This window comes from Somniosus microcephalus, chromosome 15 (assembly GCF_052327205.1).
Source record: "Somniosus microcephalus isolate GS21.2 chromosome 15, FLI_Smic_1.0, whole genome shotgun sequence".
NCBI classification, from domain to species: Eukaryota; Metazoa; Chordata; class Chondrichthyes; order Squaliformes; family Somniosidae; genus Somniosus; species Somniosus microcephalus.
The window spans coordinates 68718034-68744500 of record NC_141001.1 but is presented as its reverse complement, the minus strand read 5'-3'; the positions used below and the strand labels follow the sequence as shown (position 1 = coordinate 68744500).

At 44.3% G+C, this 26467-nt stretch overlaps 1 protein-coding gene across 5 annotated transcripts in view; it reads left to right on the top strand.

Moving 5' to 3' along the window:
* Positions 1 to 26467, top strand: part of LOC147107010 (DENN domain-containing protein 5A-like) — a 239324-nt gene that overhangs the window by 69006 nt on the left and 143851 nt on the right. For all 5 annotated transcript variants that reach the window (XM_086007967.1, XM_086007963.1, XM_086007965.1 and 2 more), the window contains exons 2-4: positions 17670 to 17741; positions 18706 to 18815; positions 21959 to 22631. In XM_086007967.1, the coding sequence (XP_085864093.1) occupies positions 17670 to 17741; positions 18706 to 18815; positions 21959 to 22631 (855 nt within the window). The remainder of the gene's footprint in view (positions 1 to 17669; positions 17742 to 18705; positions 18816 to 21958; positions 22632 to 26467) is intronic.

Here is a 26467-nt window from a genome sequence, read left to right as displayed (position 1 = left end):
GGTCAGGTGCTCAAGTCTCTGGAGTAGGGCTTGAACCCAGAACCTTCTGACTTAGTTAACAGTATAGTTGAGCAGTAGTTTTCAAATTGGGCTTCCTGGATTCTAGGTAGTCCACTGTGACCGTTCCTGTATTTTGATATGTTAAGTATTGTCTGTATTATTTGAGCTCCAGACTTCTTAATATTGCAAATGTTTCATTTTTCATTTAGCTTCAGTTACAATGATGTTAGCTTCACCAATCAGCAGCACATGTATCGTAGTTACAGCATAGTTCATTAGCTTTGCATTTTCAATTTATCTTTATCACAGGTTGACCTATTGTCCTTCATGATAACTCCAGCACTTTGTATTAACACTCCTATATCACTGCCCACAAGGCATTTCAGAATCACGTTTTCAGAGTCGTATTTAAAATATATAATGTGAATTTCCATGTAACTTCTGCCCACTGCAGCTTCGCTGATCGAGTTGTGGAAAACTTGGAAAAATAGTGTAAGAGCCGTTTATATTATGTTTCTGGAGTTTCCATGATTCTTCGCTGAAGTTATGGTGGATGAGCGGGAGAACCCCCGCAGAAATTCACCCCTGATAACTGCTAATGAATACTGCTTATGAATGACATCTTGAGACAGTATTTGAGATGGCATATTGTAATGGATCCAACCACATCTAATACGCAATGTCTCAGACTTCAACAGTTTGACATTTAAATGGTTATTGTTTCATTAATCATTGTAGATTGTCTTAATTGAATACTAACTGTACATTTTTAGCTCTCTACCAGTTCCTTTTCTAGCATCCAAAACCGATCCCCTTTAATTCTTTTGTTGCAAACCCAATTTATTCAGCTCTGATGTATGAGTATGTATTTAGCCATCCTCTATTCAAGCTATTCCTCCCATTGTCCTGGGGTATCGGACCCTTTTATGCTATTGTTCTTATGGCTTAATAATGCCTTCTGAATGTCATTGCAGTTACTTCCCAGATACTAACTCTGTGCTTCAATAAAGAAGTAACTTCACAGGTTCTCCAAATGTGATATCATCTTACAGCCATAAATTCACACTTTATAAGTTCAAATTCACAAATATGAAATGCCAATTGTTACAGGATGTCCACTCCCGCTTGTGTGGATCTGATTTGTCCTTGGTGTCATATAGTTAACACAGGCTGCTGTGATGCGTGACTAATGTGCAATGATACAGGCTCAGTACAGTATTGGATGCACTGACATAAAATGTTCACACAAACTCAAGATTAATAGTTGAGATAAATGTAACTATTCATTTCAGGATAATGTATTAAAGTATTGAAGCATTTTAAAACTATTTCATGGTTGCTCAGCCCCCCCCCCCCCCCCCCCCGGAAGGTCTTTTTATTTGCAAATCTCCGGCTCTTAGATGAATCATTTATGCCAGAGAACACTGGTATGTCTTGTACCCACTATTTAGTTTATTCCTTCTGCATGTTATTTTTACATTTCTTCACTCTTCTTGGAGATTTCCTCTTAAGAGGCTTCAGCTAGCTTAACACCAGCCAGTACATTTTCACTTGGGTCTCTCTAATTCTTCCTTTTCTGGCAAGAGCACAGCAGACCAGACTTTAGTCTCATCTCTTTGCAACCTTTATTCAGTATGTTCACATTGCTTCAGGGGATTATTAGGACCTGACCAAACAGTATTATACTGTCTAAACCTGTAAATACATAATAGTGTTATTTACAATGGAATGACCTCGGTGCTTGGTACTGGTTCACAAAAGAAATGTGGTGCTTCACCCTGGGTACTAAATCCTCCACTTTTTTAAATCTGCATGCAATGGGGTGGAACATCGACTAGTAATTATTTAAAGCTCTATATTCCTGCGATAGTGATGTAATCTGCAGTGGGTTACTGGAGAAATAATGCTGCTCTCTCGCTATTCTAATGGCATTTAGTTACAGTATTTCCATTGAGTGATTTTAAAATATAAACTACAAGAGTAAAACCTGAATGATTGATGAAGGAATATTTGTACCCCCACATATGAAACTGCTACCTTGCAATTTTCACAGGTAACATAATACCTGCAAGAGTTTTGACAAGCATCTACATGTATGCAGTTCCAGCAGGGGTCACCAGAGAATTGGTCAGGGTTTCATTCCTAGTTTCTAATTATTTGCTCCCTTGCTCAGGGACACCAAGTCCTGTTGCAGTGATTCATTTCTGCCCTGGCCGAGGTCAACTAACTCAACAGACTACCTCCTTACTTTTTGTGGCTATCCCACATGAGGGAACAGAAACACAATGAGCCATTATGGGAAGTTCTATTTATTGATTTTTATCAGCTGTCACTTCAATTTTTTGTAAAATCAGCTTCTGTTCAGGTTAGATTGCTTGTAGCATTGGTGCACCAGCAATATAGGTGTAAAGATATAACGCAGCAATTGATGTTTTGATTTGAAAAATCATAATGGGAACTGTACTAAATCTTCAACTTGTTTCTGGGAAATATTCCATGCAATATACACTATATAGGTGAAAAGCAAAACTGGAAATATGAAAAAAACAGAAAATGCTGGAAATACACAATAGATCTGTGACCATCTGGAGAAGAAAAGGATGGGTTAGTGCTTTAGGTGGAGACCCTTCATTAGACAGACCAGGAAAAGATGACAACTCCCTTTTATGGTTGTCTATTTACAACACCAGATTTCTGATTGGTCCCTTTGGAGGACAAGACCAGATTTCTGATTGGTCCCCTTGGAGGACAAGACACGCCCAACAGTTTGTCTGGAATGTATAATTTGATCCTGCCTGCTGTTGATAACCCTGCAATGTGTAATTTGATCCAGTCTTGCCAGACTACAGAATGTGGAAGTCTAGTTACTTTGTGAAGATCCTCTTTTAATAATATTTTGCAATTGTAATTATAGTTGTCCTTGGCTGGTAAAATAAAAGACTTTATACTCTAATTAGTGGGCTAATTAATTCTTTGGAGTTTTATAAGAACATAAGACGTAGGAGCAGGAGTAGGTCATTTGGCCCCTCGAGCCTGCTCCGCCATTCAATAATAATAATAAGAAGGCTGATCTGATCTTGGCCTCAACTCCACTTCCCTGCCCACTCCCCATAACCCTCGACTCCCTTACCTTTCAAAAATCTGTCTATCTCCACCTTAAATATATTCAATGACCCAGCCTCCACAGCTCTCTGGGGAAGAGAATTCCAAAGATTCATGACCCTCTGAGAAGAAATTCCTCCTAATTTTTGATTTAAAAGGGTGCCCCCTTATTCTGAAATTATGCCCCCTAATTCTAGATTCCCCCACGAGGGAAAAATCCTCTCTACATCTACCCCATCAAGCCCCTTCAGAATCTTATATGTTTCAATAAGATCCCCTCTCATTCTTCTAAACTCCAATGAGTATAGGCCCAACCTGCTCAACCTTTCTTCATAAGACAACCCTTCCATCCCAGGAATCAACCTCGTGAACCTTCTCTGAACTGCCTCCAATGCAAGTATATCCTTCCTTAAATAAGGAGACCAAAACTGTACGCAGTACTCTAGGTGTGGTCTCACCAATGCCCTGTACAGTTGTAACAGGACTTCCCTACTTTTATACTCCATTCCCTTTACAATAAAGGCCAACACTCCATTTGTCTACCTAATTATTGTTGTACCTGCATGCTAACCTTTTGTGATTCATATACAAGGACCCCCAGATCCCTCTACCTCAGCATTTTGTAATCTCTCCCCATTTAAATAATTTACTTTTTTATTTTTCTTACCAAAGTGGATAACCTCGCATTTCCCACATTAAACTCCATCTGCCAGATTTTTGCCTACTCACTTAGCCTATCTATATCCCTTTGGAGATTCTTTGCGTCCTCCACACTATTTGCTTTCCCACCTATCTTTGTATCATCAGCAAATTTGGCTACATTACACTCAGTCCCTTCATCCAAGTCATTAATGTAGATTGTAAATGGTTGAGACCCCAGCACTGATCCCTGCGGCACCCCACTAGTTACAGTTTGCCAACCTGAAAATGACCCATTTATCCAGACTCTCTGCTTCCTGTTAGTTAGCCAATCCTCTATCCATCCATGCTAATATATTACCCCCAACCCCGTGAGCTCTTATCTTGTGTAGTAACCTTTTATGTGGCACCTTATCGAATGCCTTCTGGAAATCCAAATACATGCAGAATTTGGGGACGGATGCCCAAACCGCCCCAACCCAGACCAGGTAGGCCTCACAGCGGCAGTGGCGGGAGAAATCTCGGGGCAGAGCGACTATAAAAGGCCCCAGAGACCAGGTAGGTTTACTAATCTCCAATCTGAGAGAGGGAGAGAAGTAAAAAGTAATCGAAGTGTGACGTCACCAGAAAGCAGGTAAGTGATTGGTTGGTGAGTATTTCTCTCTTTTTTAAACTCTAACTCTGTGGTTTATAGTTTCTAGGGTCTCTGTGGTGGTAAACCAGGGCCCTAAAATATATCATTTATCTGTAGTGTAATTGGTGAGATTGATCTGATTTAATTTAATTTCAATTAATTAAAGGGTAAGTCATGGCAGGACAGCCTGGTGCCGTGGTATGCTCCTCCTGCGCTATGTGGGAACTGAGGGACACTTCCTGTGTCCCTGACAACTACGTGTGCAGGAAGTGTGTCCAGCTGCAGCTACTGGCAGACCACATTGCGGTGCTGGAGCAGCGATTGGATACATACTGGACCATTCGCGATGCTGAGGACGTCGTGAATAGCACGTTTAATCAGTTGGTCACACCGCAGATAAAGGTGGCACAGGCAGAAAGGGAACGGGTGACCAACAGGCAGAGTACTAGGCACAGGCAGGTAGTGCAGGGGTCACCTGTGGCCATCCCCCTCTCAAACAGATCTACCACTTTGGATACTGATGGCTTATCAGAGGAAGGCAGCAGCAGCCAACTTCCTGGCACCAGGGGTGGCTCTGCTGCACAGGACGGGAGGAAAAAGAGCGGGAGAGCTATAGTAATAGGGGATTCTATTGTAAGGGGAATAGATAGGCGTTTCTGCAGCCGCAAACGAGACTCCAGGATGGTGTGTTGCCTCCCTGGTGCAAGGGTCAAGGATGTCTGAGCGGCTGCAGAACATTTTGGAAGGGGAGGGTGAACAGCCAGTTGTCGTGGTGCATATAGGCACCAACGATATAGATAAAAAATGGGATGAGGTCCTAAAAGCTGAATATAGAGAGTTAGGTAAATTTAAAAAAATAGGACCTCAAAGGTAGTAATCTCAAGGTTGCTACCAGTGCCACGTGCTAGTCAGAGTAGAAATAGAAGGATATTTCAGATGAATACGTGGCTAGAGGAATGGTGCAGGGGGGAGGGATTCAAATTCCTGGGACATTGGAACCGGTTCTGGGGGAGGTGGGACCAGTTCAAACCGGACGGTTTGCACCTGGGCAGGGCCGGGACCGATGTCTAGGGGGAGTGTTTGCTCGTGCTCTGGGGGAGGGTTTAAACTAAAATGGCAGGGGGTTGGGAACCTGAACAGGGGGACAGAGGAAAGGGAAACGAGGATAAAAGCAAAAGATAGGAAGGAGAAAAACAAAAGTGGCAGTCAGAGAAATCAACGGTTTAAATCAAACATGGCCACAGTAAATAATAATTCTAATAGGTCTAAGAGCGTTAAAAAAACAAGCCTGAAGACTTTGGGGGAGAAATTCGGTTATTAGCACCACCGATTAACGCCTAAAGAGGCCGAGAAGTGGGGCGCTAGCCAATTTCCGGGCGGGCGCAAGGCGCCTAGCGCCTCGCCCCATATTGAGCATGCATTTAGCGCCGGTGCTAAATCTTAGCGCCCGCTCATGGGCGCAGGCTGATTATGATGTCATTTGAGTGTGCAACGCCTTTTGGGTGCCCCGGACCGGAAATTCAGTGGCGCCCCCCTCCGTAGCGCCTGACACTAATAGTGACAGCTTACCTGGACCATACCAAGTTGCTCTCGGGCTGGAGGAGCGTTATTTAAAGGGGACTGGTGTGGTTTAAAAGCGGCAGCCATTTTTGGAGCACAACTTCCTTGAGAGCTACAAAGGGCAGCACGGTGGCATAGTGGTTAGCACTGTTGCCTCACAGCGCCAGGGACCTGGGTTCAAATCCGGCCTCGGGTGACTGTCTGTGTGGAGTTTGCACATTCTCCCCGTGTTTGCGTGGGTTTTCTCTGGGTGCTCCGGTTTCCTCCCACAGTCCAAAGATGTGCGGGTTAGGTTGATTGGCCATGATAAAAAAATTGGCCCTTAGTGTTAGGGGGGATTAAATACACGGGGTTACGGGGATAGGGCTTGGGTGGGATGGCTGTCGGTGTAGGGACCGGGTGCTAGGGTTTGGATGATCAGCCATGATCTCATTGAATGGCGGAGCAGGCTCAAAGGACCGAATGGCCTACTCCTGCTCCTATCATCTTCTATGTTAAGAGTTGCTGAGCTGCTCACTGAGAGCCATTTGACCACTGAGCCAGCGCAGACAGACGATCTTCAGCCTTCTGACCATCACCTTGCTGTTGGTGAGCCTTGACAACGGGGAACCTCCTGTGGGCACTTATTACGGGGGCTGCATTGGAGGGGAACGTCCTGCTGCTGAATCATCTGGAAAGGGCACTGAGATGCTGGGAGAGGGGGGCGGGCATGGCTAGATGGAGGAGGGCCAACAGACGTCGCCACAGCAGACCTTACGCTGGCAGGGTTTTCCGACAGCAGTTTTCCTACATGAACATGCCGGAGGAGCAGTGTGTCAGAAGGCTGCAATTTACAAAGGAGGTGGTGACTGAGCTGTGCCAGCTGCTTCAGCCAGATCTGCAGCCTCAGATAAGGTGCAGGACATCTCTGTCGGTGGCTGAGAAGATGCCTGCTAGCCTGAACTTCTACGTGAGCGGCTCTTCTCAGGCTGCGCGTCAGAGGCTGATCAGAAATAGCTTCTAGGCCCCTCTCACGGAATGCTTGCTGCCATTCCAAGAACAGGAATGGAACCGGTCTGATACCCCCAAGCCTGTGAAGGGCAAGATGCATGTAAATAGCAGGCATGGCCATTGTAAATGAAGAAAGTGTTTCATTACACAAAATGTGGTTCCTTCAAACATGAGAAAGCTATGGCAACAGAAAGCAAAACGAATACACTGACACATAACTGCCTCTCACACCCAGGAGACTGTCCAAAACATAAATCACATTCCGACCATCTTCCTTGGCCTTGATTCCACTGCGCCAACCAAAGCATCCAATGCCCCATCAGTGAGGCGTTCCACCCTCTGCCTCACCCTTTCCATGTCTTGCTAGGCTGGTGTGCCACAGGTGGGCTCCCACCGCTTTGAAGGCCTACAAGGCAGTGAGTGTGTCTGGTGATGCCAATTGACCTGCCCCTTTAAGAGCTGGCCGGTGCCAGTGTGTCTCAGGGAAAGTGATTATTGACAGCACCCTCGCTGCACACTGCCACCGCGAAATTGGGTTGCGCCGCCGGGTTAGCGCCTTAGGAGTACCGTGCAGTGCCTGATTTAGCGCCACAATCCCCTTTAGGGGTGCTGCAACCCAATATCGCGCTAGGTGGCGCTAAATTGCGTTTGGCGCTAAACTTTGCGCATCGCCAGGACTAGCGCCCCAAACGTGGCTATACCGAATTTCTAGGCCTTTGTGTCTTAATGCAAGGAGCATTCGGAATAAGGTGGATGAATTAGCTGCACAAATAGAGGTAAACGAATATGATTTGATTGGGATTACGGAAACGTGGCTCCAGGGTGGCCAAGGCTGGGAACTCAACATCCAGGGGTATTCAATATTCAGGAAAGATAGGCAAAAAGGAAAGGGAGGTGGGATAGCATTGCTGGTTAAAGAAGGGATTAACACAATTGTAAAGAAAGATATTAGCTCTGATGATATGGAATCTGCATGGGTGGAACTGAGAAATACCAAGGGGCAGAAAACGTTAGTGGGAGTGGTATATAGACCTCCAAATGGTAAGCGGAGGTTGGGGATGGCATTAAAAGGGAAATTAGAGAAGCGTGCAATAAGGGCACAGCAGTCATCATGGGTGACTTTAATCTACATATAGATTGGGCTAATCAAATTAGTAATAATACTGTGGAGGAGGAATTCCTGGAGTGTTTACGGGATGGTTTCCTGGATCAATATGTCGAGGAACCAACCAGAGATCAGGCCATCTTAGACTGGGTATTATGTAATGAGAAAGGATTAATTAGCAATCTTTTTGTACGAGGCCCCTTGGGTCGGAGCGATCATAATATGATAGAATTCTTCATTAAGATGGAGAATGAAGTAGTTGACTCAGAGACCAGGGTCCTGAATTTAAATAAAGGAAACTATGATGGTCTGAGGTGCGAGTTAGATAGGATTGATTGGGGAATGTCACTCAAAGGGTTGGCGGTGGATAGGCAATGGCAAGCATTCAAAGACTGCATGGATGAACTACAGAAATTGTTCATCCCAGTTTGGCATAAAAATAAAACAAAAAAGGTGACTCAACCGTGGAAAACAAGGGAAATTAGGGATAGCATAAGATCCGAGGAGAGGTCATATAAATTGGCCAGAAAAAGCAGTAAACCTGAGGATTGGGAGCAGTTTAGGATTCAACAAAGGAGGATAAAGGGACTAATTCAGAAGGGGAAAATAGAATATGAGAGTAAGCTTGCAGGAAACATAAAAACTGACTGTAAAAGCTTTTATAGATATGTGAAGAGAAAAAGATTGGTGAAGTCAAACGTAGGTCCCTTGCAGTCAGAATCAGGGGAATTTATAATGGGTAACAAAGAAATGGCAGACCAATTAAATACATATTTGATTCTGTCTTCACAAAGGAGGACACAAATAACCTCCCAGAGATGTCAGGGAACATAGGGTCTGATGAAGGGGAGGAACTGAAAGAAATCAGTCTTTGTAAGGAAATAGTGTTAAGTAATTGATGGGACGGAAGGCCGATAAACCCCCAGGGCCTGATAATCTACATCCTAGGGTACTTAAGGAAGTGGCCCTAGAAATAGCAGATGCATTGCTGATCATCTTCCAACATTCGATGGAATCTGGAACAGTACCCATGGATTGGAGGGTAGCTAATGTTACCCCACTATTCAAAAAAGGTGGTAGGGAAAAAACGGGGAATTACAGACCGGTAAGCCTGACATCGGTAGTGGGGAAAATGCTAGAGTCCATTATAAAAGATGTAATAGCAGAGCACTTGGAAAACAGTGACAGGATCAGACAAAGTCAACATGGATTTACAAAAGGTAAATCGTGCTCGACTAATCTACTGGAATTTTTTGAGGATGTAACTGGTAAAATAGATAAGGGAGAACCAGTGGATGTGGTATATTTGGACTTTCAGAAGGCTTTCGATAAGGTCCCGCATAAGAGGTTAGTGTGTAAAGTTAAGGCACATGAGATTGGGGGCAAGGTATTGACTTGGATAGAAAACTGGTTGGCAGACAGAAAGCAAAGAGTTGGAATAAATGGGTCTTTTTCCCGAGTGGCAGGCAGTGACTAGTGGGGTGCCGCAGGGATCGGTCCTTGGACCCCAGCTATTCACAATATATATTAATGATCTAGACGAGGGAACTAGATGTAATATCTCCAAATTTGCAGATGACACAAAGCTGGGTGGGCGTGTGTGCTGTGAGGAGAATGCCGAGAAACTCCAGGATGATTTGGACAGGTTGGGTGATTGGGCAGAAGCATAGCAGATGCAATATAATGTGGATAAATGTGAGGTTATCCACTTTGGTGGCAAAAACAGGAAGGCAGATTATTATCTGAATGGCAATAGATTGGACGAAGGGGAAGTGCAACGAGACCTGGGTGTCCTTGTGCACCAGTCGCTGAAGGTAAGCATGCAGGTGCAGCAGGCGGTTAAGAAGGCAAATGGTATGTTGGCCTTCGTAGCGAGAGGCTTTTGTGTACAGTAACAAGGTTGTCTTGCTGCAGTTGTACAGGGCCTTGGTGAGACCACATCTTGAGTATTGTGTGCAGTTTTGGTCGCCTTATCTGAGGAAGGATGTTCTTGCCATGGAAGGAGTTCAGCGAAGATTCACCAGGCTGATACCTGGGATGGCAGGTATGATGTATGAGGAGAGATTGGGTCGATTGGGCTTGTACTCGCTGGAGTTTAGAAGAATGAGAGGCGACCTCATTGAAACTTATAAAATTCTGACAGGACTGGACAGACTAGATGCAGGAAGGATGTTCCCGATGGTCGGGGAGTCCAGAACCAGGGGTCATAGTCTAAGGATGAAGGGTATGCCATTTAGGACAGCAATGACGAGGAATTTCTTCACCCAGAGAGTGGTGAACCTGTGGAATTCTCTACCACAGAAGGCAGTAGAGGCCAATTCATTAAATATATTCAAGAAGGAGTTGGATATATTTCTTAAGGCTAAAGGGATCAAGGGGTATGGGGAGAAAGCAGGGACCGGGTACTGAATTTGGATGATCAGCCATGATCGCATTGAATGGCGGAGCAGGCTCGAGGGGCCGAATGGCCTACTCCTGCTTCTATCTTCCATGTTTCTATATTTGTCTCTGACTCCATATTTCCTATGTACAATACTGTTCAATGCTATCTCTTTTGATTTATCTATCAATCTAGATTTATCGCCGAGTTGGAGGATACACTTTTTTTATAATGGGTAGTAGTTGGGGCAAGCCAATCAACCAAGTGTGAGAGCCTGAGGAGTGTGTGACAGCCTGTACGTGTGAGGCTTACTTCCTCCTCCTTCTTAGGCGGAACCGAGGAAGACTTGCTTCCACATTAAAAATGAGTTCTCAGGTGACTGATGAGTCCAATGCGGGACTCTGTCACAGGTGGGGCAGACGGTGGTTGAAGGGGTGGGTAGGTGGGGTGCTTGGGTTGACGTGCGCTCCTTGCGCTGCCTGTGCTTGGCTTCCGCTTGCTCCCGGCGAAGAGACTCGAGGTGTTCGCCGCCTTCCCGGATGCTTCTCCTCCACTTTGTGCGGCCTTGGGCCAGGGATTCCCAGGTGTCGGTGGGGATGTTGCACTTTTTCAAGTAGGCTTTGAGGGTGTCCTTGAAGCGTTTCCTAGCCCACCTGGGGCTCTCTTGCCGTGCCGGAGCTCTGAGTAGAGCGCTTGTTTTGGGAGTCTCGTATCGGGCATGCGGACACTGTGACCCGTCCATCGGAGCTGATCGAACGTGGTCAAAGCTTCTATGCTGGGGATGTTGGCCTGAGCGAGAACACTGACGGTGCGCCTATCCTGCCAATAGACTTGCAGGATCTTGCGGAGGCAACGTTGGTGGTACCTCTCCTGTGCTTTGAGGTGCCTGCTGTACATGGTCCATGTCTCTGAGGCATACAGCAGGGCGGGCATCAGTACTGCTCTGTAGACCATGAGCTTATTGCCGGGTTTGAGGTCCTGGTCTTCAAACACTCTTCCTCAGGCGACCGAAGGCACACTGAAGTCGGTGTTGGACTTCATCATCGACGTCTGCCCTTGTTGACAGTAGGCTCCCGAGGTATGGAAAGTGGGCCACATTGTCCAAGGCCTTGTCGTGGATTTTGATAATTGGGGGCAGTACTGTGTGGCGGGGGCAGGTTGGTCGAGGACCTTTGTCTTACGGATATTTAGTGTAGGGCCCATGCTCTCGTACGCTTCAGTGAAGGTGTTGACGATGGTTTGGAGTTCGACCTCCGAGTGAACACAGACGCAAGCGTCGTCTGCATAGTGATATTCGATGAAAGAAGATGGGACGGTTGGGACAGTCCAAAGATGTGCGGGTTAGGTTGATTGGCCATGATAAAAATTGGCCCTTAGTGTTAGGGGGGAGTAAATACGTGGGGTTACGAGGTTACGGGGATAGGGCTTGGGTGGGATGGCTGTCGGTATAGGGACCGGGTGTTAGGGTTTGGATGATCAGCCATGATCTCGTTGAATGGCGGAGCAGGCTCGAAGGGCCGAATGGCCTACTCCTGCTTCTATGTTTCTATGGGATGACCTTGGATCTGGACTGAAGGCGACGGAGGTTGAACAGTTTCCCGTTTGTTCTGTAAATTGGCTCCACTCCAGTGGGGCGCTTACTGAGGGTGAGATGGAGCATTGCAGCAAGGAAGATCGATAACAGCCTTGCTTGACCCCGGTTCGTATGTGAATTGGGTCTGTGGTGGAACCGTTGGTCAGGATCACCGGCTTGCATGTCATTGTGAAGCAGGCGGAGGATGGTGACAAACCTTTGAGGGCAGCCGAATTTGTGGAGGACACTCCATAATCCCTCACGGTTGACAGTGTCGAAGGCCTTTGTGAGGTCAAAGAAGGCCATGTACAGCAGTTGGTGCTGTTCCCTGCATTTCTCTTGTAATTGATGTGCGGTGAAGATCATGTTCATTGTGCCCCTTAGTGGGCGGAATCCGCATTGCGACTCTGGGAGGAGCTCTTCGGCCACTGGGAGAAGGCGATTGAGGAGGATTCTTGCGATGACTTTCCCTGTGGCTGACAGGGAAACTCCTCTGTACTTAACCGCAATCGGACTTGTCACCTTTCTTGAAGATGGTCACAATTACGGCATCTCTGAGATCCACTGGCATGCTCTCCTCCTTCCAGATAAGAGAAATAAGTTCATGAATTCGCGGCAGTAGTGCTTCCCCGCCATGCTTTAGTGCCTCGGCGGCGATTTCATCTGCTCCTGAGGCCTTATTGATCTTCAGTTGTCGGATGGCCTTTTCAACCTCATGCTGGGCTGGGGTTGTGCTGAGATTGTGGTGGGTAGCATGCTGCAGGATGGAGTTGAGGACACTAGCGTCGAAGACAGAGTCTCGGTTAAGGAGATATTTGAAGTGCTCCTTCCAGCGGGCACTGACTGCCTCTCTGTCCTTTGTGAGTACCTCTCCATTCTTGGCCCGCAGTGGGGTAGGGCCTTGTGTGCTTGTGCCGTAGATGGTCTTGACTACACTAAAGAATCCATGCAGGTCGTGGTTGTCGGCTAGCTGCTGGATCTCCTGTGCTTTCTCCACCCACCATCTGTTCTTTAGGTCGCGTGTTTTTTGTTGGACCTCGGCCTTCAGGCGTCTATAGAGCTGCTTTCTTGCTCTCGAGTTCTGTTACTGTTTCCAGATCAGGAATGCCTTGCGCTTGCGGCTTTTTAGCTCCTGGATCTCCTAGTCATTCTCGTCGAACCAGCCTTGGTGTTTCCTGGTCGAGTGACCGAGCGTCTCTTCACAGGTGCTGATTATGGAGGCCTTGAGTGCAGACCAGGTGGTGTGGGCACTCTGTGTCTCTGCATCACTGGGAATCGTCAGGTTGTTTGTGAGGCGCAGGCTGAATAGGGCTTTCTTAGCGGGGTCTTTGAGTGCTCCAGCATTGATTTTCCTGCGGCATTGTTTCTGTTGCCGCCGCTGTTTTGGGGCTACATTGATGGAGATGACAGAGCGGATTAGGCGGTGGTCTGTCCAGCAGTCATCAGCTCCTGTCATGGCGTGGGTGATGCGGATGTCCTGGTGGTCCCTCGCTCGGACGATGCCGTAGTCCAGCAGATGCTACTGCTTGGAGCAAAGGTGCTGCCATGAAGCCTTGTACTTGTCTCTCTGATGGAACAAGGTGTTGGTTATGACGAGGCCATGTTCTAAGCATTTCGTCAGGAGGAGGATACCGTTGGAGTTGGCTTTCCCTACCCCCTCTCTGCCGATCACACCTCCCCAGAGGTCTGTGTCCTTTCCAACTCTGGCGTTAAAGTTGCCAAGGTAGATCAGCTCGTCACCCGTTGGGACTCGGGACAGGGATTGTTCGAGGCTGGAGTAGAATTCCTCTTTGGTCTTGTCTGTGGCTTCCAGTGTTGGGGCGTACGCACTGATGACCGTAGCGCACTGGTTCCGGGCTAGGGTGAGCCGAAGAGTCATGAGGCGTTCGTTTATACCGCTAGGAGAGTCTCTGAGACGCCCAACTAGTTCATTTTTTACTGGAAGTGCGCACTATATACAGGTAGACTACCCTTTATCCGGACTTCCGAAAACCGAAACCCTCTAAAAACCGAAGGTTTTTTCGTTCAGCGTAAGTCGTGCGTACGACTTACGCTGGACGAAAAAACCGAAGGTTTTTAGAGGGTTCCGGTTGCGGAAGTTAGGATAAAGGGTAAGTCGTGCGCACGACCTCCCGCCGACCCCGACAACCGCCGGCCCCGACAACCGCCGACCCCCCCCGCGGACCCCGCCAGCCCCGACAACCGCCGACCCCCCCGCGGACCCCGCCGGCCCCGACAACCGCCGACCCCGCCAGCCCCGACCCCCCCCGCCGGCCCCGACAACCGCCGACCCCGCCAACCGCCGACCCCCCCGCGGACCCCGCCGGCCCCGACCCCCGCCGACCCCGACTGACTTACGCTGAGCGTCAGCGTAAGTCGTGCGCACGACCCCCCGCCGACCGCCCCCCCCCCCCCCCCCCCGCCGACCCACCTTCCGAAATCCGAAATTCTCCTTTATCCGAAACTCGGCTGGTCCCGAGGTTTTCGGATAAAGGATAGTCTACCTGTACAAGACTTTTAATATAGAATTAGTGGATCTCCCATTGCTTTACTCATGGTAAATCGAATAATAAATTGTTCTTTTACTAATAGGAAGTATTATACTGCTTTTAAGTTGGCATGTCCCTTAAGGCCAGAAAGCTTAATTGTTATCAGCAAACACTGACTGAAGTCACTCACAATATAATTCTGGTCAGAGAAATTTTCTGATTGAAATGTGCTTGTTGGTTTCATATTTTCCAACATTTTAAAGTAGTTTAAATTTTTTTCATTGGACATATAGACAGATGGAAAACTAAACTGACCCCTAATGCAACCCCGCAGGAAAATGCAGCCTGCAACCGCTGTTGACTTCTTTAACCACCACACTATGCCATGTCACTCACCACCTGCCACCCAAAATGAATGAAGAAAACCGAGAAACTCCAGGATGATTTGGACAGGTTGGATGATTGGGCAGAAGCGTGGCAGATGAAAAGAAATCATACTTCAAAGAAAAATAAACATGCAGAAACAGTCATTTGACACCATAGACAGAACGGGCTTAAATTTCCGAGGGGGCTCTCCTGATTGTCAGCTGTAACCTTGATGTACTAGGAGTACTGTGAACAGTCCTGGTCTCCATATTATAAAAAGGATGTAGAGGCACTGGAGAAGGAGTGCAATAAAGATCTGCTAGAATGATACCAGAACGGTTATACACATCAGGAAAGATTGAGCAGGCTGGGGCTCTTTTCTCTAGAAAAGAGAAGATGGAGGGGTGATCTGATCGAGGTTTTTAAGATTATGAAAGGGTTTGATAGGGTAGTCGTAGAGAAGATGTTTTCACTTGTGGGGAGACCAGAACTAGGGGCCATAAATATAAGATAGTCACCAATAAATCCAATAGGGAATTCAGGAGAAACTTCTTTACCCAGAAGCTGGTTAGAATGTGGAACACCTTGCCACAGGGAGTAGTTGAGGCGAACGGCATAGATGCATTTAAGGGGAAGCTAGATAAAGACATGAGGGAGAGAGGAATAGAAGGATATGTTGATGGGGTTAGATAAAGAGGGGTAGGAGGAGGCTCATGTGGAGCATTAACACTGGCATGGACCTGTTGGACTGAATAGCGTGTTTCTGTGCTGTAAATACTATGCAAGACTGTGCGAGATCTGCAGAAACCCTCGAGAAATGGCATAATTTGTGTTTCTCCGGAGTTTTCATGGATCTTCCACTAGAGTTACAACAGGCAAAGCCTTGTGGCAATTCAACTTCAATGTCTGTAACCTCTTGAGTGGCTTCACCAAGCACAGTTTGAATAATAATAAAAAAAGGAAATCTGATTTGCAGTCTGAACAGCAGTTAAACTCTGACCTCACCCAGTGTTTACTCAACAGTAAACAGTAAAACTGTTTCCGTCTTTTTTTCGTTCCAATATATCCTGCCCGATAGCACTGTAAATCTTAGTCATGAATTGCAATTTACAGTCAAAATGTGTGAGTTGTGTACCCTGAGGAATGGTTTTTAAATGAGAACATAGGAGGTTTGCATTTAATCAAAAATATTAACACCAGGTTCATTCTTGTTTTCTGACAAGGCTTAGCAGATCACTAAAACTTTTAAAATGCTTTTTGGCCACGTAGCCCATTATCATTACTTATGCTTTTTACTTTATTTGGTGATCTGCTTCATAGTTAGCTCAATCCTTCCTACTGTGTTCCTCTGACTGTGGCCTTGTGCTTTAACCCCCTCCCTATACCCCATACAGGAGGCTGTGTCTTCAGCCATCGAGGCCCTACGCTCTGGCATTCCCTCGCTAAGCCCCTCCACCTCCCTCTCTTTTTAAGAACCTCATTAAAACTCACATCTTTGATTAAGCTTTTAGCCACCCATCCTAATATCTCTTCCTTGGGCTTGCCGTAGAATTTTGTCGCATTACACTTCTGTGAAGCACCTTGGAATTTTTTTTTACGTTAAAGGCACACTACAAGTGTTAGTTGTTGTGAAAGAGTGTATGAAGCTGCCATATGGTCGTCTTGGGCAATTTGTTCTGGCTATGAAGATGGATCTCGCCTGTTCGCGGCCTCTGCCGGTGCTGCTCTGAATATGCCGTTAAGTTATTCTGTGTTGTTGTAGTTCATGAATGGCTGTACCTTGGACATTTCCCTCCCTTCATTCCTGTAGGAGGGGACCTGATCTCTCTTTCAGTGATTCTCCACAACAGCATGACTGAGATGGAGAACTCTGCTTAATCTGGGTGGAGCCTGCTGATGTGGAGCAGTGCATTGGTGCTCGATGTGAGCTGTACCCCAGTGCCATCTACAAACTGATTTAGTTATTAAAATTACAAGTCAGCAGATGTTGAACATTGTTGTTGGGGAAGAGAGGAAGGAGGAAATTAGATCCTAATGCCATCAATTTGTTGAGTTCTTAAAATTGTTGTAGCAACGATCCAGATAAGTATCCTGCAGTTCAAGTTTTTGTTGCTTGATCTTTTCTTATTCTTCTGGAGTTCTGGCTCTTTGGTTTGCCACAATCTGGATGATGTGTATCCATTTTTTTCTCTCTTGTGAAGTAGTTTTTTTGAGGTCTTGCGTTCAATATGTGATTTTCAATTTTGGAGCAAATGCTACTTTAATTGTGGGGTAGCTGACTTTTTAATACAATTATCATTTTTGTGCAACTTTTAGTTTTTTGTTTTAATCATTATCAACTGTGAAGATACTTTTAATAATAGCAGAAATTTGTTTGTTTAAAAATTTTATTTTTTTACCTTTTAGGGAGTTGGGTTCAACTGTAGCCTTGGATAGGATACAGACTGTCGATAGGTTATGATGGTTCCAAATAGATGGTTTTGATCTAATTTTGAAAAAAAAATTCAGCAAAATACTCTATCTGTATGAGTGGTTGATTGAATTTGTAGTTCTTATTAATTTCTCCAAAAATGATTTTAAAACTAAGTTTGTTATGAAGTGTATTCTGCTGTTATGCATTAGGAGTGGACTGGGTAACAAAATTGTAAATATTATACAGGTTATGGAAAAGTATGCTAATTATTTTTCATTAAAGCATCCGTGCACTATTTGTACTGGTCAAGTAACCTTACACCACTGGATTGATATTTATGTACTCATTTCTTTTCTCTTGTTAAATGTACCAGGAACAAATCAATTTGTAATTAATTGTTATTTTATTTGTTATATAGCTTTATGCCAGTTCTTACAGGCTTCTAAAGGCAGAGATGGTGCTGGCCGTGTCAGTTCAAGTACAGACGAAGGTAAAATCCCTTCTGATGGTCCTATGTCATCCTTGTGACTCTAGTGACCTTTTGATCTTTTAACTATCCAGTTCCTCCTTTTCACAGCAATGTTGCTTAGCAGGTGACGGGACTTCCAGATTGTATTTTGGGCTCCTCGCCTGGATACAGCTCTTGGAACAGCCTTTCTTTTTTAATTTTGTGGTGTTTTCTTGAAGCTCTCCCTCCTTCTGAAAAGATGCCGCCTCTGTTTTGTGTGCTTTTCTCTTTATCTAATGCAAAAAAACCACAGCAAGCTTTCAGAACTTATTCTGTTAAACAAAGACTGCAGTTAGCAGTGCTTGTAGCTTTCTCTCGATTTACTCCTGTACACGACCGTAATGGCTAAAAGTAATTGTTTCCCCCCCACTTGAAAGATTTTAATAACACCAAACTTTGCATTTCTGTTTACTGCTAACCTATTGGGATTTCAGAGGAATAGTGTAAAAAAAACTGCCTTATATTAAAAAAAATATATTTTCAGATGAGCAAAAGAATGACTATTTTCTGACTAGTAGCACATAAATATGGACACAAAAACGATGACTCTTAAAATAGGTGGTGACTTGTGCAAAGATCTTTTTATACCTTTTATTTGCTAATTGAAACAATCCGAAAATAGAATGAAACTCTGCATTACAGTATTTTTAACTTGGCAGTATGAAAGATCAGCACTGTGCACTTTTTAAAGCTTCATTATGCACATATAAAGCCATATAAATTTTGGCCTTAAATAATACTTTACAGTGTTTGTTATGTAAGTATCTTTGTGCATCCATGGCCACTTTTATGACCAGTACTTTATGGATTCTACCTTTCCTTTTGTAGGGTGACTTATTATGATGCATTCTGTCCTTTCTTGGGTTTTGGTCACTGCTGTGCTGTTGTACTTGTGTTTAGGATGGAAAACTTTTATCAGTCCGTATGTTTGTTTTCTTTGTTTCAGGTGAAAACTATGAGCAGAGTCCACTGCGAAGAACTTTTAAATCTAAAGTGTTGGCTCACTATCCAGAAAATGTGGAATGGAACCCTTTTGACCAGGATGCTGTTGGGATGGTTAGTATGCATAACATGTTCTGAGAAACTGGTCTAAGTCCAAACAAACAAGGAAACCTTTTTTTTCTAGAAAAGGAATAGATCTCCTTGTTTTTACATCCTGAACCCTGGGTGGTAATCGTGGGACAAGTTCATATGGTGAGCTTCAAGTGAATGCTTGAGCTGAGGGCCGATGCTTCTTCGTGCAGAAAGAAGAGAAAGTGGTAATTGAGTCACCTCAGGCAACAATTGAGTATCTCCTTTTTTTCCCCAATAGAAGCCTGAAAGCCAAGTTATCTGTTATTGTAATTGGACAATCGGTATGGTGGTCAGGAGGGTCCCGATCGTGGGGGGGGGGGATCCGATGGTGGTTGGGGGGTCTGCTGGGGGGCGGGTCAGATAGATTGCGGGGTGTGGGATTTACTGGGTAGCTTATTGGGCCTGGAGGAAACACTCCTGCTCCTCCTGCCCCACAAGGAGTGCTTTAAAGGCACTTACTTCATGGATTCAGTCCTTCTCGTCTCCTTTCAGCTTCCGGGTTTCCTGAGGCCTGGGAAACCCGGCCGACCTGAGTTTAAAAATAGAATGACTGCCAAAATGAAGGCAGACAGCCTCGTTATAATATTTAAATGACCAACTCGACTCCCGTGAGCGGATTGATCATCCGCACCTCGTCCTGCCTCCGTTAAAACCGGAAATGGGCGGGTTTGAGGCGGGTTGGGTTCCGGTTTCAGATTTTTTGAATTTTAACCTCTGACCGGACACCATCCCATCCATTTTTTCAGAGTTAAGATTTAGGCTGTAGAGTCTAAACCAGGAAGTATAAATTAGAATATTTAATTCATTGTAAAATCATGTACAGAAAGCAAAATAGAGAGAGAAGGAAAGATGGGATTAAGAGAGGGAGATAAAAGAGACAGGAAGAAAGAGTAAAAACAATTTTATTTTATTTTTATTTTTTTTAAATCTCAAACAATATTTAATTCTAAAGGAATGAGACTCCACACTTGTAAAATTAAATTTTTAATGCAAAGCAACTCTGAGAGCAACTTCCAGATTTCAGCATTTAACTGCGCATGTATGGACTCCGGAAGTTGCTGTCTGATTTACTCCATAATAATGCTGAGCGCTGTTAGCCTCACCATTATTCTTGATGTAAAATCCGGGCCAATAAGTATTTTCCTCTCCCACCATCTTAAAATCTTGTGGGGACAGCACAGCTGGTGAGTATTGTATGAATGAATCTGGCAACTCATTTTAAATCCTCACAGTGCTACAATCCTGTACAGCAGAATAAGCTGTGGGGTAGCTGGCATAATTTTAGCTACCACACTGTTGACAGTAAATGAAATAAATGGATAAGAAATGATCTAAAGTTAAGTTTTAAGAACAAGCACTGTTGACGAGGTTCCCTCTTTGATAAAATAAAATTCAGGAATTCCTGTAAACCACAAAATCAAACGGCCACAAAGAGTTGTATTTTGTTTCCCTTCTGTTGGTTTATGTGAATCTGAAGGCCAATTTGTGAGAACTGACTTGGAGAAGTTACTGATTTCAACTTATTAAACTAATTGAATTAATTGGTCAAGATGTAATCTTTCACATGGGTTGCCATAGTAGTCTTGTGATTTAGCTCCCTCACACTGCTGGGTTTCATAACTTCTAACACCATGTCCTAATTCCAAAGACATTGGCATCTGCCCAAAGCTGAACAGTTCCTTTATTACAGAAAATGTTTTTTTAGTGTAGAGCAACAGATATAAGAAATAACAACAGAAAATGCTTGAAACACTCAGCAGGCCAGACAGCCTCTGTGGAGAGAGAAACAGAGTTAATGGCCCAGAAATTCCGATCGCAGGCCTCCCGCGGGTGGAGGGCTCCTGGGAGGTGCAGAGTTCCATTGCTGGGCCTCTCCAAACTGCCGGTGTGCAGGGCCCACGTATCCCAGAGGCGCAGGCGGTTCGCAGCGTCCCTGGGATCATGTGGGCCATGGGGAGCCAATCAGAGAAGGGAATCTCCATTCATACATTTGACAGGAAGACCTGTCAAATATATGAAGAGAGATCACCCCCAAAACTTAGTAAAACTTTAAATAAATTTTCAAAAAAAAATCACGTTTTTAAAATGATTTTAAATTACATAAATTAAGTATTTTAAACAAAAATTTTATTTTTTTGAAAAAAAATTAAAGTTTTTAACAGGGCTAAAAATAAACTTACCTTTCTTTAAAGTATTTTTAAATGATAAATCAGTGAAATTTAAAAAAAAAAAAAAACTTTTTTCAACTCTTATCCTGGTAAAAGCAGGCCTTACGCCTGCTTTTACCAGGCGCAAGAATTGTACGTGTTTTCTGCGGGCGGAGGGTCTCCAAAAAATGGAACTCTCCACCTGCAGAGGCCCTTCTCTAGGGCAGCCAGAGGATCTGTCAAGAGCTTTCTTGACAGATCGGAAATGCTGGTTTCCAGCTCATGCGCAGTGCATGCCTAAAACCAGCATTTCCGTCGACCCTACGGGTGAGTACACAACCATAGGGACCGGAATTTCTGCCTCAACATTTCAGTTCTGACAAAGGGTCACAGACCTGAAACGTTAACTCTGTTTCTCTCTCCACGGATGCTGCCTGGCCTGCTGAGTGTTTCCAGCATTTTCTGTTATTTCAGATTTCCAGCATCCGCAGTATTTTGCTATTGTAACAGATATAAGATGCTAGTCGGTCAATGGGTATACTGAGCTACTCTCCCTTTACTCAGAGAGTGGCGAGAATGTGGAACTCATCACTACAGGGAGTGGTTGAGGTGAATAGCATAGATGTATTTAAGGGGAAGCTAGATTAAGTACATAATGGAGAAAGGAATAGAAGAATATGGTGATAGGGTGAGATGAAGTAAGGTGGATGGAGGTTTGTGTGGTATAAACACTGGCATAGACCTGTTGGGCGAATGGCTTATTTCTGTGCTGTAAATTCCATGTTAAATATAGGAAAAAATACAGAATTCTCAATACATTGCTCATGTCCCAGGCCGACAAATTAATGGATCTGTTAGGATCCCTTCATGGATTTTCAAGAATCCATGGACCTCCATTTGAAAGCCTATGTTTTAATGTCATGTGCTTTGCACTGTTGTGTGTATATAATCTAATTTTCTTGTATTTTTTTGTTCAAGCTATGCATGCCCAAAGGGCTTTCCTTTAAAACACAGTCTGACAACCGAGATCCACAATTCCATTCGTTTATCATCACCCGTGAAGATGGTTCTCGCACCTATGGATTTGCCCTCACGTTTTATGAAGAGGTGGCTAGTAAACAGATCTGCAGTGCAATGCAGACATTGTATCACATGCATAATGCAGAACAATATGATATTCTTCACACCTCGTCTACGATCTGCATAAACTCATCTGAGAGTAACTCTGATAATTGCAGTGACGTACCTACTGGAATGACAAAGCTACAGCGTTTTAATTCATACGATATTAGCAAGGACACGCTGTATGTCTCGAAATGCATTTGCTTGATTGCACCTATGCCTTTCATGCAAGCCTGTAAGAAGGTGCTTGAGCAACTCCATCAAGCTGTGACGTCTCTTCAACCTCCTCCACTACCACTAGAAAGTTATGTTTACAATATACTGTATGAGGTGCCACTGCCACCAGCAGGGAGGTCTTTAAAATTCCTGGGTGTATATGGCCCAATTGTTTGTCAAAGGCCGAGCACCAATGAGTTACCACTTTTTGACTTTCCAATTAATGAGATGTTTGAGCTATTGGGTCTGGAAAATGTGCTACAACTCTTCACCTGTGCATTGCTGGAGATTCAAATCCTGCTGTACTCTCAACGTAAGTCCAACATTTATGAATTAATTTTACATTTTATGGAAGATATATTGACTACTATAGAAAATAGTAGTATACCTGCAAGAGATTATAAAGGCAATAATTTAATCGAGGGGTTCAGATCACAACCTGAGTGGAAAGTAACAAATTAGCTTCAATGTTAAAATAGAGAAGGAAAATATAGAATCAAAAATAGTTGATTGAGAAGAGCAACCTATGGAGAGATTTAAGAGGATTTAACCTGGATATAAATAGGAGCAAAATTAACTGGTGGAACAGTGAGAAATATTGATGTGCGAGATTGGTATGGCACAGTACAGTCCAGTGAGAAAAAATAGAGCTGCGTCTAAGTTGCAGTTCCATGAATCAATAGTTAGATTATGCCGAAAATTGCTAAAAACAGAATGTATGAAAAAGCTGAAGCCAGCGGCACAAAAAAACAGTTGGGAGAAATACTGTAACCTACAAAAGGAAACAAAAAGGTTAAAGAGAGCGAAAGGGAATTTGAAAAATAAACTTGCAGCTCACATCAAGGGAAACCAAATATGTTTTTATAAACCTGTGGGGGAGGGGCGGGGAAGAGAATCATTGAGGAGGATAAGGAAATGGCAGAGATGTTTAATGAATACTTGCTTTTTAGTATTTATAAAGGAGATAGAAGTAAGTCTTCAGAAACTTGTGAATGAGGACATGGAAGAGCAACCAGATGATGAAGTATGCATTAATAAGCAAATGAGTAAATGAATTAAAATTGACGTGTCCAGGTGATACTCACCCCAAAATACTGAAACTGCTTCTTGAGGCAGTAATGGAGGGGGCTAAAAAGAATTTTTCAAATTTCATGTGCCAAACGACTGGAGGATGGCAAATGTTGCACCTTTGTTCAAAAACTGGAAAGGATAAGCAAGACTACAGTCAAACTGTTAGCTATATGTCAGTCATAGGTAAATCACTTAAGACCATAATTCAAGGTAAAATAAATGAATATTTAAAAGGGCATGGATTGATAGATACAGTTATCATTGATTTGTGAGAGGTAGGTCATGTATGACTAACTTGAATTTTTTTTCAGAGAAGAGCAGAAAATATAGATGGGCTGCAGTAGATATTGTTTATCAAATGCATTCTGGAAGTTCACAGAGTATCGCATAAGAACTTGGTTGAGAAAATTAGGGCCATGACATAAAAAAGAAATTGGTGGCATGTCTCAGAAAAATGACTGAAAACCAAACCGTAATGGCTGTGGTAAATTGATATTCCTCTGAATTACTAGAAATTACAATTTCAGATCATAACCTCGGCCCCTATTACTTTTTTACTTCTAATTTTTTCCACCCCTTTGTTTTGGGTCTTCCTTTCCCCCCCCCCCCCCCCCTTTCCTTTTGTTTCTCTCTCCCACCTGGCAGCTGTCTCCTATCCTGCCAGTACACTTCACACCTAATCTCAGCTGTCTTTTGTCTCCACTGGCCTATTACTATCTCGTCTGGTTTCGAATACCTTTTATTGTCTCTTTTACTTCTTTTGTTCGATCGCAGCCCCGCCTTCGATCTATTTTCTTTTCTTTCCAGTTTTGAAGAAGGGTTTCGACCCGAAACGTCAACTCAACTTTCTCTCCACGGATGTTGCCTGACCTGCTGAGTTTTTCCAGCAATTTCTGTTGTTATTTCAGCTCTAGGGATCAGTTATTCTTCATCTACCTATAATGTATTGCATGTAAACTTTTTGGCTGCCATTTTTCTTGCTAACTGAAATTTCTCAATTCTAAAATATGGCTTTAAACAGAGACTCGTGGGCCAGGCCTGTCCCATGGTGCAACTTATGCACACAATGGCCGCGATTTTGCCGGCGCTCAGAGGGCAGGTTCGGAGGCGGGTCCGCTGTCAAAATTGAAATGATTGACAGCGGGTTGGGAACCCAATCCTAACCCGCCTCCATGTAAGTTTCTAAAATGTCGGGTCTGCGATTTCAGAACAGACCCGACACCAAGCGGCGGGGGAGGCATTTAAGATAGTTAACTGCTTGTTAAACGTTTGTTAACTGCTCGTTAACTGCTATTTTGCCAGCCTATTTCTATTTTACCACTTTTTTAATGAGGTTCACGTTGTTCAGAGATCAGGTCAGGTAAGTCGGTCAGGTTCTCTATGTCTCCCCATTGCTGTGAATAGGTGACAGTTGCAAAAGTGGTATAGAAACATAGAAACATAGAAGATAGGAGCAGGAGTAGGCCATTTGGCCCCTCGAGCCTGGTCCGCCATTGAATGCGATCATGGCTGATCATCCAAATTCAGTATCTTGTCCCTGCTTTCTCCCCATATCCCTTGATCCCTTTAGCCTTAAGAAATATATCCAACTCCTTCTTGAATATATTTAATGAATTGGCCTCTACTGCCTTCTGTGGTAGAAAATTCCACAGGTTCACCACTCTCTGGGTGAAGAAATCCCTCCTCATCTCTGTCCTAAATGGCTTACCCCTTACCCTTAGACTGTGACCCCTGGTTCTGGACTCCCTGACCATCAGGAACAACCTGCATCTAGTCTGTCCAGTCCTGTCAAAATTTTATAAGTTTCAATGAGATCCTCTCTCATTCTTCTAAACTCCAGCGAGTATAAGCCCAATCGACCCAATCTCTCCTCATACGTCATTCCTGCCATCCCAGGTATCAGCCTGGTGAATCTTCGCTGAACTCCTTCCATGGCAAGAACATCCTTCCTCAGATAAGGCAACCAAAACTGCACACAATACTCAAGATGTGGTCTCACCAAGGCCCTGTACAACTGCAGCAAGACATCCTTGTTCCTGTACTCAAACCCTCTCACTATGAAGGCCAACATACCATTTGCCTTCTTAACCGCCTGCTGCACCTGCATGCTTACCTTCAGCGACTGGTGCACAAGGACACCCAGTTCTCGTTGCACTTCCCCTTCTCCCAATCTATTGCCATTCAGAAAATAATCTGCCTTCCTGTTTTTGCTACCAAAGTGGATAACTTCGCATTTATCCACGTTATATTGCATCTGCCATGCTTCTGCCCAATCACCCAACCTGTCCAAATCATACCGAAGTTTCTCGGCATCCTCCTCACAGCACACACGCCCACCCAGCTTTGTGTCATCTGCAAACTTGGAGATATTACATCTAGTTCCCTTGTCTAGATCATTAATATATATTGTGAATAGCTGGGGTCCAAGGACCGATCCCTGCGGTACCCCACTAGTCACTGCCTGCCACTCGGAAAAAGACCTGTTTATTCCAACTCTTTGCTTTCTGTCTGCCAACCAGTTCTCTATTCAAGTCAATACCTTGCCCCCAATCTCATGTGCCTTAACTTTACACGCTAATCTCTTATGCGGGACCTTATCGAAAGCCTTTTGAAAGTCGAAATACACCACATCCACTGATTCTCCCTTATCTATTTTACCAGTTACATCCTCAAAAAATTCCAGTAGATTAGTCAAGCATGATTTACCTTTTGTAAATCCATGTTGACTTTGTCCGATCCTGTCACTGTTTTCCAAGTGCTCTGCTATTACATCTTTTATAATGGACTCTAGCATTTTCTCCACTACCATAGAAACATAGAAGATAGGAGCAGGAGTAGGCCATTCGGCCCCTCGAGCCTGCTCTGCCATTCAATGCGATCATGGCTGATCATCCAAATTCAGTATCCTGTCCCTGCTTTCTCCCCATATCCCTTGATCCCTTTAGCCTTAAGAAATATATCCAACTCCTTCTTGAATATATTTAATGAATTGCCTCTACTGCCTTCTGTGGTAGAGAATTCCACAGGTTCACGATGTCAGGCTTACCGGTCTGTAATTCTCCGTTTTCTCTCTACCAC